This window comes from Gymnodraco acuticeps, unplaced genomic scaffold (assembly GCF_902827175.1).
Source record: "Gymnodraco acuticeps unplaced genomic scaffold, fGymAcu1.1, whole genome shotgun sequence".
In the NCBI taxonomy this organism is placed as follows: Eukaryota; Metazoa; Chordata; class Actinopteri; order Perciformes; family Bathydraconidae; genus Gymnodraco; species Gymnodraco acuticeps.
The window spans coordinates 6,166,603-6,180,112 of NW_022990271.1; the positions used below are offsets into that span (position 1 = coordinate 6,166,603).

General features: G+C 40.3%; 1 protein-coding gene across 4 annotated transcripts; it reads left to right on the forward strand.

Moving 5' to 3' along the window:
* Nucleotides 1-138: 138 nt before the first annotated feature.
* LOC117549337 (kinesin-like protein KIF23) lies at nucleotides 139-12,692 on the forward strand. Of its 4 annotated transcripts, XM_034221159.1 has the most exons (23): nucleotides 139-260; nucleotides 1,510-1,576; nucleotides 1,889-2,017; nucleotides 2,446-2,551; nucleotides 2,792-2,928; nucleotides 3,040-3,152; nucleotides 3,269-3,439; nucleotides 4,125-4,237; nucleotides 4,614-4,735; nucleotides 4,910-5,012; nucleotides 5,139-5,218; nucleotides 5,351-5,470; nucleotides 5,821-5,980; nucleotides 6,126-6,290; nucleotides 6,465-6,631; nucleotides 6,761-6,934; nucleotides 7,900-8,091; nucleotides 8,298-8,654; nucleotides 9,683-9,916; nucleotides 10,098-10,186; nucleotides 11,684-11,744; nucleotides 11,953-11,993; nucleotides 12,125-12,692. In XM_034221159.1, the coding sequence occupies exons 1-23, from the start codon at nucleotides 157-159 to the stop codon at nucleotides 12,138-12,140; spliced, it is 3,021 nt and encodes a 1,006-aa protein (XP_034077050.1). In that variant the 5' UTR covers nucleotides 139-156; the 3' UTR covers nucleotides 12,141-12,692. The 4 variants fall into 4 exon arrangements, with proteins under 4 accessions (XP_034077050.1, XP_034077051.1, XP_034077053.1 ...); XM_034221160.1 differs by lacking the exon at nucleotides 9,683-9,916; XM_034221162.1 differs by lacking the exon at nucleotides 8,298-8,654.
* The last annotated feature ends 818 nt before the right edge of the window (nucleotides 12,693-13,510 follow it).

Sequence of the window (13,510 nt, forward strand, 5' to 3'; positions counted from 1 at the left end):
TAAAATTCTTTCTACACTTTATTTTAATCTTTGAAACATGATAAAAAATATATGATTCAGCCAAGTAACATCGGGCCAGCGCCATATCGGGCTAGATGTTAGGGGCGGGACTTCCGCTACTGACCGCGATGTCTGCTGTGTGATTGGTTAAAATATATGACACTCAGGAAAACGTGTCACAGAGGGAATTTCAAATCGAGAAGAGGCGGTCTGTGTTCAGTGGAGAGGAGTTTAACAACACAAACAATGCAGAGACCAAAGTGAGTATCACCGTGTTTTTATATTTATATTGAGCTACCTAACTGGCAAACAATGTACAACTTAGCATTGTGTTAGCAACATGAGCGAGGTATATAAGGTATTCTGCTAGCGCTTGTTCTGTAGTAAAATAGTGTTAGCTTCTCATGTTAGCATAACGTTAGCCCTCGTTCTAGCCTGCTGGCGTTAGTCACTGTTGCCAACTGGTCAATATCGGGATGTGAGAACACTAACATTAAAGAGAATATTACACCAGTTTGTGTTGTAACTCTGTGAAAGACAAAAACACGTAGTCGAGCTTTGGTTATGTTAAATGTAAAGTGGCAAATGTCAATGTAAGTTCATGTTTTTTCTTCTGTTACTTACCTGTGAGTTGTCGTTAGCTGGTGACACCTGAGCTAACATAGCTAGGCAGCGTAGGTTATACGATAGGACGGTTTTAATATATACATAATATGTATATATTAAAACGCCACTGATAGTATTATATGATATCATAGAATACTATCAGTGGTGTTAGTAATTAAGTACCATTTTGTGGGATTTGGACTTGAGGGTACTTGAGTATTTCATTGTTTTGCTACTTTGTGCTTTTATCCCACTACAATTCAGAGGTACACGGTGTACTACTAATCCACTAATTTGGATCAATAATGTGAAGTATTATCAACACTTAAATAAGACTTTAGTTACACCTGGAGTAACATTTAGTATACAATGTCATTAAAACTAGCTGCACCTTTACCAGCTTTGATAACACATTAATTAATCTATAATAATAATCAAAACATATAATATATATTATTCTGAGATGGGCTAATCTGCATAATGAGTACTTAAACTTTTGATACTTTAAGTATATTTGCTAATACTTTTCTACTTTTACTTGAGAAACAATTGGAATGCAGGAATTGTACTTGTAACAGAGTATTCCTATACTCTGGTACTTCTACTTTTACTTAAGTACAAGATCTGAGTACTTCTCCTATCTCTGAATATTACGCGGACGCCATATGGCCTTAAGTATGATGACCCTTTTGCCATCCACATCACTGTGATCACATATGTACTGTTTCAGCCTGGTTTGGCCTTCGTCCCTCTGTTAATATGAAAAAAGTCTATCTGAGACCATAGTGTGTTCCTGGCTCTGTGGAAAGTTGTAAATGTAATGTATATTAGTATTATTATGTAATTTTTTAGCATTATGTTTTTGTGTTTGACCTTGATTCTATATTTCTGTATCAATTGCAGCAAAGGGAAGACTCCTCGGAGGCCTGGCCCTAAAAAGGCAGCCAACATAGATAAAGATCCTGTTGGAGTAAGTGAACACTTACTTTGACTTTCCTGAAACTTAAACAATGTCACCCTAAAGTTACAGTAAGAGGGCTGCTTGTGTCAAGCCCTCATGAGACAACCACATAGACAACTGACCACAACACTAAACTAAAACTGAATTGATATTGTTTTAATCTAATGATTCTTACAGTCACAACATACAATCACATGTATGTATGGACTTTATCTACAACCATGGAGTTTGTGGCAACATCATAGGTTAATTTAGTCTTAAGGTTTGGCAGTTGTGGTGGCTTCATCACACTAAACTAAATCTGTTCTTTCATCTTTGTAGGTATACTGCCGTATTCGGCCACTCGGAGCAGAAGATGAGGAATGCTGTCTTGAGATGATCAGCAGCTCCACTATTCAGCTGCATGCTCCTGACGGCCTTAAAGCCAACCGCAACGGGGAATACAAAGAGGTGAGTGTGCTTGTCCCTGTCTGCTTGGCGAGTCACCTGAGCTTTTAAAGCAAATGGACAATATTTACTCTCTTGTGCTGTCTCCTCACATCTCAATCAGACGATAGCATTTAAAAGAGCTAGCAAAGAATAATGAAATGCACCTGATACATTTCTGTTGACCTTAGAAATACCAGCTTTCTACTAAGACGAGTCATTTTGTGAAATGACCCACATGGTTTTACAAGTCAGTTATATGGTTATTTGTCAGCAAGTAAAAAATCATACAGCCGTACTGAACAAATCCACAATTATATTTTAGTAACGCTTTTTCAAACAGACGCCTGAGCCTTTCTGTAACAGGTTTAACATATTATTATTGTAATGCAATGTACTACATTTTCTGTTGAATGCCATTCACATGTACTCTTATTTTTTTTATCCTTCAGACACAGTACTCATTTAAAAAAGCATTTGGTATTAATACCAATCAACTGGAGTTGTTTGAGGATGTTGCCAAGCCTCTGATAGAGGACCTTATTCATTGTAAAAATGGTAAGTTCATTAAAGTATGACGTATAAAATGTGCACTTTACAGAATCTCATTAATTTACTATTTATCCACTCTGGTGCGAAAAAGGGAAATAAGTTGATTATTCAAGTACGATTGGGACTCATCACACACACGTTTTAATTGACCGACATTACATATCCTTTTACTAGTATATCTGACAAATCAGTCCTAATTGTCTGTGTGAACGGTGGTTATGTGAGTGTAATATTCCATTTGCATAGGTCTGCTGTTTACGTATGGTGTTACTGGAAGTGGTAAGACCTTCACCATGACCGGATCACCTGGGGAAGGTGGGCTGCTCCCCCGCTCTCTAGACATGCTCTTCAACAGCATCGGCCCCTTTCAGGCCAAAAGATTTGTAAGACTTTATCCATTCATGGTTTTTTTGTAGTTGATCTCTAAAAAAAGAGGTTTTCATTTTCGGAGAATGTTGGGACATTTATATGGATGTTTTTTATAAATCCCACAGGTTTTTAAACCAGATGACAAAAATGGGATGGAGATCCAGGGTCAAGTAGATGCTCTCCTGGAGAGACAGAAACGAGAGAGTCAGCCCACTGTTCCCAAAACGCCATCCTCCAGGTAGCTATTAGTGTCTTTATTTTTACTTCTTTATACTATTTATGGTTTTTAAAAAAAACGAAATTAGAGTGAAATGACATTTTTAAATGTAATGCTGTTCTTTTGGTTTATTTTAGGCAGAAGGCTGACCCAGAGTTGGCTGATATGATCAACTCAGAAGAAGCGTGTAAATCTGAGAATGTGGATGAAGACTGCTGTTACAGCGTTTTTGTGTCCTACATCGAGATCTACAACAACTATATCTATGATCTCCTCGAAGATGCTCCGTTTGACCCAATCAGACCAAAGTAAGAGGCAGCATTTCATATTGGTGGGAGCTTTTTTAAAAGGACTGTCTGAACAACAGTTATTTGTTATTATGTATGATCTGGCACTGTCATCAACTTAACCCACACAAAGAAACACTGCTAACGTGATCTAAAGATGTTTTTCTAGTTGTAGTGCACCAATATTTGTGAGTGTGAGACACTTTGACTGTGCTCCGTGTATCTGCTGAATAAGCTAATATTTGAAACACTTTTCTGTTGACACGATGCACTTTAAAAAAATCCTGTTTTTGTCAGGTGGTTCGCTGGAGGCACTCCTGTACGGAACAATGAGTTCATGTATGTGGCCAGTGAAAGTCCATTACTTTAACTTGGCTGTAGCTGCTGTCCCATATGTCGTCAGTGCATTTCCACCCCATTAATCCAAATCCCTGTGAATAGCATACATGTAGCTGTCTAGCTTGTTGTGTCTTCAAGGACTCCCTGCTGTTGCTCTTAGTGTAACAACTAAACACATCCCTGAATGGCTCCAAGCTTATGTGCATGAATCTCTGTGTACCCCTGAATGTGACCCCCGGAGATTGTATTTTGTTTTTATGTTATTAGCACTAACATCATGTTGTTTTTTCATTTGAGCTTTTGATGCTTGTCTAACTAAAAGGACACATCATACAGTATGTTGACTATTTGTATTAACTTGTTTCAGAGCACCTCAATCCAAGATTCTCCGCGAGGACCAGAATCACAACATGTATGTGGCTGGCTGCACAGAGGTCGAGGTCAAATCCACAGAAGAGGCTTTTGAAGTATTTTGGAAGGGTGAGTGCGTGGTCATAATTACTTGCTTCTTTATATACTTTATTTGATGTATTTTATTGCATGAGGTTTCCCCGACGCGCAGGAACATTCTGATTGCAAACTTATTTCAAACTGTTTTTTATTCTTAACTTTTGTATCTTCTCATAATGGAAACTATAAATATTTGTTAACACACTGATTATGAAAGAGTTGTACTAAATGTCTGTATTGCATACAATGAGGCAGGCCAGTTTTGACAGTTCAATGCCCATAATCAGAAAGTCATGATAGATTTACACAGGATTCAATCTGATGATTTATCAAGGAGTTCTTGTTCTTCTCTTGTGTCTGTGTTGTTGTTCCTGTCACTGTTAATAATGCTCGTTTGTGTCTCCAGGACAAAAGAAGAGGAGGATAGCCAACACTGAACTCAACCGTGAATCCAGTCGCTCCCACAGTGTGTTCACAGTGAAGCTGGCCCAGGCTCCACTCGATGCTGACGGAGATCACATACTACAGGTGTGGTGCAGCTCCAATATTACATGGTTATTATTTATTTAAAGCCAAATGAGCCTTTCTGGTTTTAATTTAAGCAAATCAGGCTGTGACAAAAAGCAGACCAAATTAGTAGGGTCATGTGTTACGCACTATCCAGGCGCTATTTGGTGATGCAAACCGCATGTTACATTGCAGGACAAAAACCAGGTGAATGTGAGCCAGCTGTGCCTGGTGGACCTGGCAGGCAGTGAGCGGACCAGCAGAACCAGAGCAGAGGGAAGCCGTCTGCGAGAAGCAGGTCGGTTTATTTCTTAACTATTGGCTTCTGTCTGAAGTCAACCAGAGGCCCTTTCTGTGTATCTTCACCATTAAATCGTATGTTAATGTTTGGCCAGAATCATCTCTAGTAATGTCTCATTTTCAGGTAATATCAACCAGTCTCTGATGACCCTGCGCACGTGTATGGAAGTTCTGCGTGAAAATCAGATGTGTGGAACTAACAAGGTTGGTGTTTGTTAATTATTGTATAATTTGATTTAACTGTTTTATCTCTTTTTAGTGTAATATTCTTCTAAATGTTTCATATTGGTCACTTTACAGTCAATGCAGTTTCACAGAGCCTTTATTTCCTTCCAGATGGTGCCATACAGGGACTCTAAAGTTACACATCTGTTTAAAAACTACTTTGATGGCGAAGGAAAAGTGAGGATGATTGTGTGTGTAAACCCAAAGGCTGATGACTACGACGAAACTATGGTGAGAAACCGTTTGTGTTGCAGAATGGATTCAATGTAAATATTTGTCAAATTTCAGATTCTCTTTAAGCTCACTTGCTTTCTCAAAACAAATATGTCTTATCCTTTGAAAGGCTGGCTTCTAATCGCAGTGTCTTGCGTGACTTTTGTCAAACCACGGGGGAACATTTACAAATTCATTTAAAGGTTATTAATATATACTTAATGGTTTTATTTTGACCAATGGTGTCCTGACAAAATACAGGCTAGCTCAAAGACTACTTTTGGCACTTTGAAACTTCTAAAACGTCTAGGAGCTTTAAGGACTTTTTGAAGTGTTTTTCTAATAGATGTATATTGTATGTGCTGCAGCTGGTGATGCGCTTTGCCGAGATGACCCAGGAGGTGGAGGTGGCGCGGCCCGTTGACCGGCCAATCTGCGGCCTTACTGCAGGGCGCAGACACAGAAACCGGGTCTTCAGAGATGAGATGACACGTCGCATGGATGAGAGAGGAGGTTCAGGTAGTTCAGGTAAACCCCCCTCAAATCTCTTATACTGTCCTCATTTAACTCTGGACACTTACATGATAGATTTGCATTTCAGAAATGTATCTGTTTTAACTTCAGATAACTAATCTAACACAAAGTCTTCCATGGCTTGTTGTTATTCACACAGTAGATGACACGGCTCTGCTGGATCAGATGATGGAAAGCCTCCCAGCCTTGCCTCGCTGTGAGCTGCTGGACCCGGCCGATGATCAGACGCTGCCCCGCCTGATGGAAGTCCTGGAGAGGAGACATCGTGTCCGTCAGATGATGACGGAGCAGTTCAACAAATCTGGTACAGGCCCATTCTCCAAACTACAAATAATTGGTCTGGTTTTTACAGAAACAACTTTATTTCAGATTTTAGGCACAGGGTCTTTGTTGTCATTGAGTGGATATTTAAAGATCAATTTGTAACTTGAAGAAAATCAAACATTAACCGTTTGCATCAATCATTTTTCTCCCACAGCCACTACACTGAAGTCCATGCTTCAGCAGTTTGACAGTCAGATCAATTCAAAGGAGACGTTCCTCCACGACCAACGAAGCAAACTGAGCGAGAAAGAAAAAGTCATCAACAGTCAAAAGTCTGAGCTGGAACGATTAGAGAAAAAATCCAAAACACTGGAATACAAGGTGTGTCCTTAACTTAAAAAGCTCTCTTATTCTACCTAGTTCTACATGTGCTTTGCATCATTTTAACATGCTTATAAAATGAAAGATTTGTATAACTTATTTGTTACTCCCACTTCTTCTCCTCTTCAGATCGATATCCTGCAGAAGACAACCAACATGTATGAGCAGGACAAGCGCTCCCTTCAGCAGGAGCTGGAGACACGGGAGCAGCGGCTGCACAGAGAGCTGACGGAGAAGAAGCGCATGGAGCAGCGCATGCAGGGCATGGTCACAGACACCAAGCACAAGTGGGAGAAGGAGTGTGTAAGTGGACTTATTCAAAGCAAGCCTACTATTTTTAAGGTTGGAGTATTGAGCATTACACATACAGTACTTGTATTTAAATGGGATTTATATGTATGTTTATGGCAGGATGTCCACCTTCTGTGTATTGGCAGCCCAGAATGGCAGTCACTGCTCAAATAAGTTATAGAGGCCACACAAAACATTGATTGATGGTTAAACTGAATGTAGAGGGATGTACGATACACAAGTCAAACCACAGCTTAGCCGGCACAGTTTACAGCAAAGGACAAACCTAACGGGTACTGTGGCATACCACTTTACATTATTCACCTAAGCCGGTCTTAAAAGTTACAATGTACACACAACCAATGGGCGATTATAGTACTTTTTGCCATATTAGGTATGCAAATATGAATGGAAAACATTTATTCACTGATCCTGATATCCCTCCACGAACTGATACAAGAAGCATGTTTTTACAACTGAACGTAAAACATATAAACTGACAGGTTTTTATAAAAGTATGCTTGAAAAATAATAAATCCCCAAAACAGTGGATTACTTATACTCACTTTATTGTATGTTTGCACCCTAAACTTTTTTATCAGGTAAAAAAGTCGAGTACACAAACTAATTATTTGGTAAAAATGCAATCCTTTCATTTAAGAAACAAGAAATGTGAGCCATAATTCCTCTAGATTATTAGATGATTTGATGACTCTTCAGTTAGTACACACATCTTCTGATGCTCAAACTTGAACACATCATCAGGGTTGCTTCCTGGAGTCATTGGGTGTTTCGGGTCTTGCAACAGACGCCCTCTTCCAGCCGACCCGACCGAGGTTGATCAGACCTCATCCTGTCTTCAAGTTGCTTTTCCTACTGGCCCCACTTGTCACCCCTTTTCAGCCAGAGCCATCTCGATGCTCTCTCTGCTGCCTCCACGTTGTTCTTTATGTTTGCTGGCGTCTTCTTCTAATTAGGAGAGGCGAGTGAACGCCAAGCAGCTGGAGATGCAGAACAAGTTGTGGGTGAAGGATGAGAAGTTGAAGCAGCTGAAGGCGATCGTGACGGAGAGCAGCGGCAGTGGGTTTCCATCTGAGCGCCCAGAGAAGCCTGAGCGGCCATCGAGGGAGAGAGATCACACGAGGTCCGCCTCGCCATCCCCCCTTCAAGTGAGTCACTTACTCCAGGTCATCATTCTCTTATGAAACTTGATTTAATGTGGAAAATGTGCATGCCACTAATTATTCATGTGATCATCTAAACAAGATTTCTACTGTACACCGCAGCTTCTTCTGTCACTCTGGTGTTGTATTTGTGTTCCTCTCGAGCGCCTAACATCCACAATGCTTGGCCCCATTCCCTCATCACTTTTCAGGACTTCAACCAAACTCCGTCCCACCAAAATAGAGCCATTGTTAGGGCAGCTCAGGACCCTCACTCTACCTCCTCCTTTTCCTCCACCACCACCACCACCTTCTCCTCCTCCACCTGCTCCTCCTCCTCCTCAGTCTATCCCTCAGTAGCCTCCTGCATCACAGATTGGGAGCACAAGTTCCCCGTAGACTCAAGCAGCAAAACTAGGCAGCTTGGGACTCCCCAGTGCAGCAGCCGGACCCCCGGCCCATACCAAGGTGCCAGCAGCGTGGGTCGCAGGAGGGGCCAGCGCTGGGCCGCAGACACTGAGGCCCCCGCCCCGACCGTGTATGGGCTCGACCTAGAGGCAGGCACCAGGGTTAGTGTGTGTTAGAGCCTAGATGTACCTAAGGATGTTCAGCATGTAGTTAAAGGCTTGCTTTGTTGTAGTGTTATCAGTAGTTGTCTGCTTGTTTAGAAATGCATAGAGTGGGAGCGCTGCATCAGTGTCGGCTGGTGTTCCTCCCGACTTTAAGACAGACCTACCCATCGTGCTTGTGAATCGTCTTGCCTTCATTGGGAGCCCCAGTAGTAGTAGTAGCAGCAGCAGCAGTATTTTTGTTCTAGTTTTTTCTGTTGCCTGGTGCGCTCTAGAGAAGCTTTCCCCTCGCACAGTTTTTCTTTTTAACGTATTTCAGTAGCACCACTTAATTTAAATGGACAAAAAGTGACATTCTCCACTAAAATAAGCACAAAAACAGCCTTACATTTCCTTTTGATTTGTTAAATTATTGTCATATCTAGGCCTAGTTTCCAGTCTATTTAATTGCTGCACATTTTTTTTATTTTGTCTTACTCCATTAATCTGATTAGCAGGGCCAGGCTAGCTTTCACCATCACCATATAGAAATCAAAAGTTCCATCAACAAGGCGGCCTTACAAAATAACAGTGGAGCTCCTTATTGACCTGCTCATGTTATAGTATACCAGATGCCATTTATCAACAACGAGACATCACCTGGGCTTTTGATACATCCGCAACCTGCAAATCACACTTTTTCTTGCGCCGCTTTGCATGTTTATTCCTATCCCCTCTACAGGGCTGCTTTGGTTGCAGTGTGTTTTAGTTACTTTATGAAAATTGGTATTACTGGAAGGCCAGAACATTGTTTGGGATGTCATTCGAGAAGTGCTACATTATCATATGAAAATACGTATCCCCCTAAAATAAAAATATAATGGAGAATTCTAGTACATGCACCTGTCCCTTTCGGCCTTTCAGTTGTACATTTATTTTCAACACTAACACCTTCTCGTGATCAACAATCACCACTAACCCCCGTAATGGTCCCTGGTGTCACATGTGAATAACTTCCTGGTTTGTCTTTCTCACTCTGGGATCACCAGACGGCCCCTCCAGTTCGTCCCACACACAGGCGCTCACACTCTGCGGGTGGGGAGAAATGGGTAGACCACAAACCTGCTTCTAATTTGGACCTAGACACTGTCATGCAGCCAATCATACCCAATTCAATCAAGGTGTCGACCCCCAACGAGAAAGCTCTGTCTAAATGCCAAAAGTATGTGCTTAGACATCAAGAGCTTGCCTCAGACGGGGAGATTGAGACTAAATTGATCAAGGTAAAATTACATAATTACTTCATTTGAGACTTTGACGGATTATTTTATATCTTGCATGACTTTTAATTAATCACATTGTTTTAGATTTCAAATTCAGGTCTGTTTTCTCTTAATTGTGAGTAAGGGTTTTGTTGTGTATTCTCCTTTTGTGTGAGTTTTTTGTTACTTTGAACTTCCTCAGGGCAATGTTTTTAAGACCAGAGGAGGCGGACAGGCTGTGCAGTTCACTGACATTGAGACACTAAGACAAGAGTGCGCAATGGCATCAAGGTACAGTATTTGCCCAAAGTACTACAGGTTGAGATATTTCTGTAAGAAACAAATTGATAGGATAAACATTCTGGCCATGTATGTGTAGTTTTACTCTTAAACATACTGAAAAAAGACATAGACACAAATTCTTTTTTTGGCTTAAGCTCCTCCTCCCAAGACCAGGGCTCTCGACTAACTTGTTTTCCCATCCTCCCGGAACCGTCCCGAAATACAATCTAAGCCGTCCCGAAATTAATGTGGACCGTCCCGAATTTAAAATGTTAGTTTTTCTACATTATCATTAGTTAAAAGCATTCAAAGTGACCTTTAACATAAATAAAACATCATACAAATCATTAGATGATAATTCATCAACTTTTTTATTTGAGTAAATCATTCAATCACATAAACAAAGGCCAAATATATTTAAACAAACACACAAATGAGAAAATTACTCTAATATTGAATCCAATCAAGTCCCATCCAATTAACAAAACAATCCAACACTGTCCTGAAGACAGAACCCAGAGTAACCACTAACCAGGATGACAGTCTGTAACACAGTCAGGAGACCTTTACAAACGGCCCGCCCCCTTGCACACAGACGGGAGAGAGAGATCTCGTCTGGATTGGAAAGCTCGAAAATACATCATAGACGCATGTTGTAGTCTTATTGCATGTTAGAAACGGAGTTGGTGAAACTAAAACTGCGATATAATGTGTATGTAGCAATAATACATATGACATATATTTTTTAAATGTCTCCAGTACCGATAAAAAGTCCGATAACGTCGGAGTTTAACGTTACCACTGTCTTTAATAATTCCGGCCCGGTGCCCGTTTAATACCGGGGCTCGGTACCCATCCCTACATGGGGAGAGGCTAAATACGATGGAGAGTTCTCATCTCAGCCTTATTACCCATAGGGGATGAAGAGAAGTAAGTAAATAAAGAGGCCGGCGCTCCAGGGTCTGGTTCTGCTGTGCGTTTTTGTGATGGAACGGTAAAACATTTCAGAATTCCTCCACGAGATGCCATTGTACATCACTCAACCATAGACTGTATAAGCACTCATCCCGCGAAATACACACACTCAGTACATAGCTAGACCCGCAAATTTGCGGGCCAGGAATTCGCTGGCACAGCCAGCTGGGCGGCTGGCTAACAACCAGCGGCACAGCTGTAGCTATGTGTGTGTATTTTGCGGGTTTCTAAATGTTTTGCGCATGTGTGTTTATGTTGACAAGGAGGTTTAATAACTGTGTGCTACATAAAACGTGCAGTCGGTTTCATTTTCATCGCCGTTTGTAGTAGAGTTAGCAGGGTATTTTTATTTTAACTCTCGTCCCAAATTCGTCCCAAAATTATTTGTTATCCTCCCCGACACTATTTGTTTCGGCCCCGGGACGACGGGACGTCCTTAAGCTCGAGCCCTGCCCAAGACTAAATCTATTGTGAGTCATTTGTAAAAGAAAGTTCAAGTTTGGCCAATCATTCTCAATTGTTTTGTTTCAGTCGCAAGAGGCACTCGGGGTCTGGAGATGGAGCAGCTCATATGGAGGACATAGAAAACAGGGTAAGCTCTTAAACACAAGACATCAATATGATATTGCTGTTAAACTGTATGTGTGCAATTTACAACATGATTCTACTCGGGTATCAATGATTAGGGTCTGTAGCTAACTATTTTTCAAAGAGAATTCCTGATTTCATATAAATTGGATAATTTGATGTCCGTGCAGTTATCTTTATTTTCAACTCTTCATCTTTTCCCCTCCCATCAGGCTCCAGTGCCCAGCACAAGTTCAAACCTTGGGTATCAAAAGTAAGCAAATAAGTGTGTGTTTGTGCCAAAAGACTGTTAACCATGTAGTGTTATATAAGAGTGCAGCTGTTGCATTGGGTTTTAAATGAAGGTTATTGAGGTTTGTGCTCTTATTGTTTCCTTTTTTCCAGACGCAGAAAGCCTTGAGCTGCTGTAAATATGAAGGATTTTGCCTGACGGTGGGAACAGTGAATGGACCTGCATGTGGAAACTATGCATCTTTTTGAGTCACCACATTTTTCTATTATGACTGCTTTTTAGTACACATTTTTTGAGTGCTATTTATTTAATCAATTGCTGGATTCGTTTGGTTTTTGAATGTAGAATTATTACTTCTTAAAGATATGGATACAAAATATGGCTCAAAATTAGTATTTGGTGATACATTAAATAGTTAATTTTGTAATCCTTCACTGCTTTTGTACCTCTACCCAAAGACTAGATTATTTGAGCTTTAGAAAACGATCTTTTTTAAATGTACTGCAAGGGTTCTTCATTTATAGGATATTGCATTGATCATATCGCCGATTACAAAACAAGTATAGAACAGAGTTTTTTTTGTTTAGATGAGATGTTAAGTAACTTTGGCTGAAATCAATCTCTGAATAACTGTAAATAAGTATTATGACATATTTTACTTCTGTGAAACAGTGTATCACAGCAACATGTTTGCTGGAATAAAATGCATTGAAACACTAAGTGTTGTCAGAAAGGTTTCTTTATCCAAAATGACAACAACAAAAAAAGGCAAATTAATGCTATTTATTTAGTTTGTTGTTATTGTCTGTTTTAAATTATAAGGATATTTAATAGCATAAAGTCCATGTTGTGCCTAAAAGTATGCCAATTAATATCTTAAGGGGAAAGGGGAGTCACTGTCAACAACTTGTATTTAGAGAGAGTGAACTCCACGAGCTACAGGTCAAACACATGTCCTCTGACTTTCTATCAAAGCCACAGTGACCCTCAGCCTGAAGTCAAAGGCTCTCTTTAAGGCTAAGCACACAGTTGGCATTGCTGACAGGTTGACATGTTATTCCTGTTTGTGCAGCGTGTTGGCCCGTCAACAGGTGAGAAATGTCTTCTCACTACACAACTGGATAGAAACACACCAGGAGCTCTGTTTATTTTCCTGCTAAAACCTGTGAACCTGAACTCTCCGCTTGTGTCAAATTCTACTAAGATGTTTCTAATGCTTTGAGGGTGTCGGTGTTGGGTAGAAATGTATGAAAGACAAATTGATATAAGCTTCTGGGAGCAGTTTATCATCTTCTGTATGACAAGTGCTAATTCTGAAAAAAAACTACCTTATAGAACACATCCAATTCTTTTATCCTTTTCTTTTTTTTTTACATTTCTGGTTTGCTTTGGTTATGTTTTAATGGCACAGAGGTTCAATTGTGTGAGTGTTATGTGCTTTACTTCATTAATACTCGTAAGAGAAGGACACTTCAGTCTGACATTTGTTAGAAATAAAAGTAATCTGAATATAACTTGGCACAGACGCGTCACATTTA

Coding starts and splice junctions, on each gene's coding strand:
- LOC117549337 (XM_034221159.1), top strand. CDS start 157: ATGACACTCAGGAAAACGTGTCACAGAGGGAATTTCAAATCGAGAAGA. Junction 3,440..4,124: donor TTTGACCCAATCAGACCAAA/GTAAGAGGCAGC, acceptor AACTTGTTTCAG/AGCACCTCAATCCAAGATTC. Junction 9,917..10,097: donor TTGAGACTAAATTGATCAAG/GTAAAATTACAT, acceptor GAACTTCCTCAG/GGCAATGTTTTTAAGACCAG.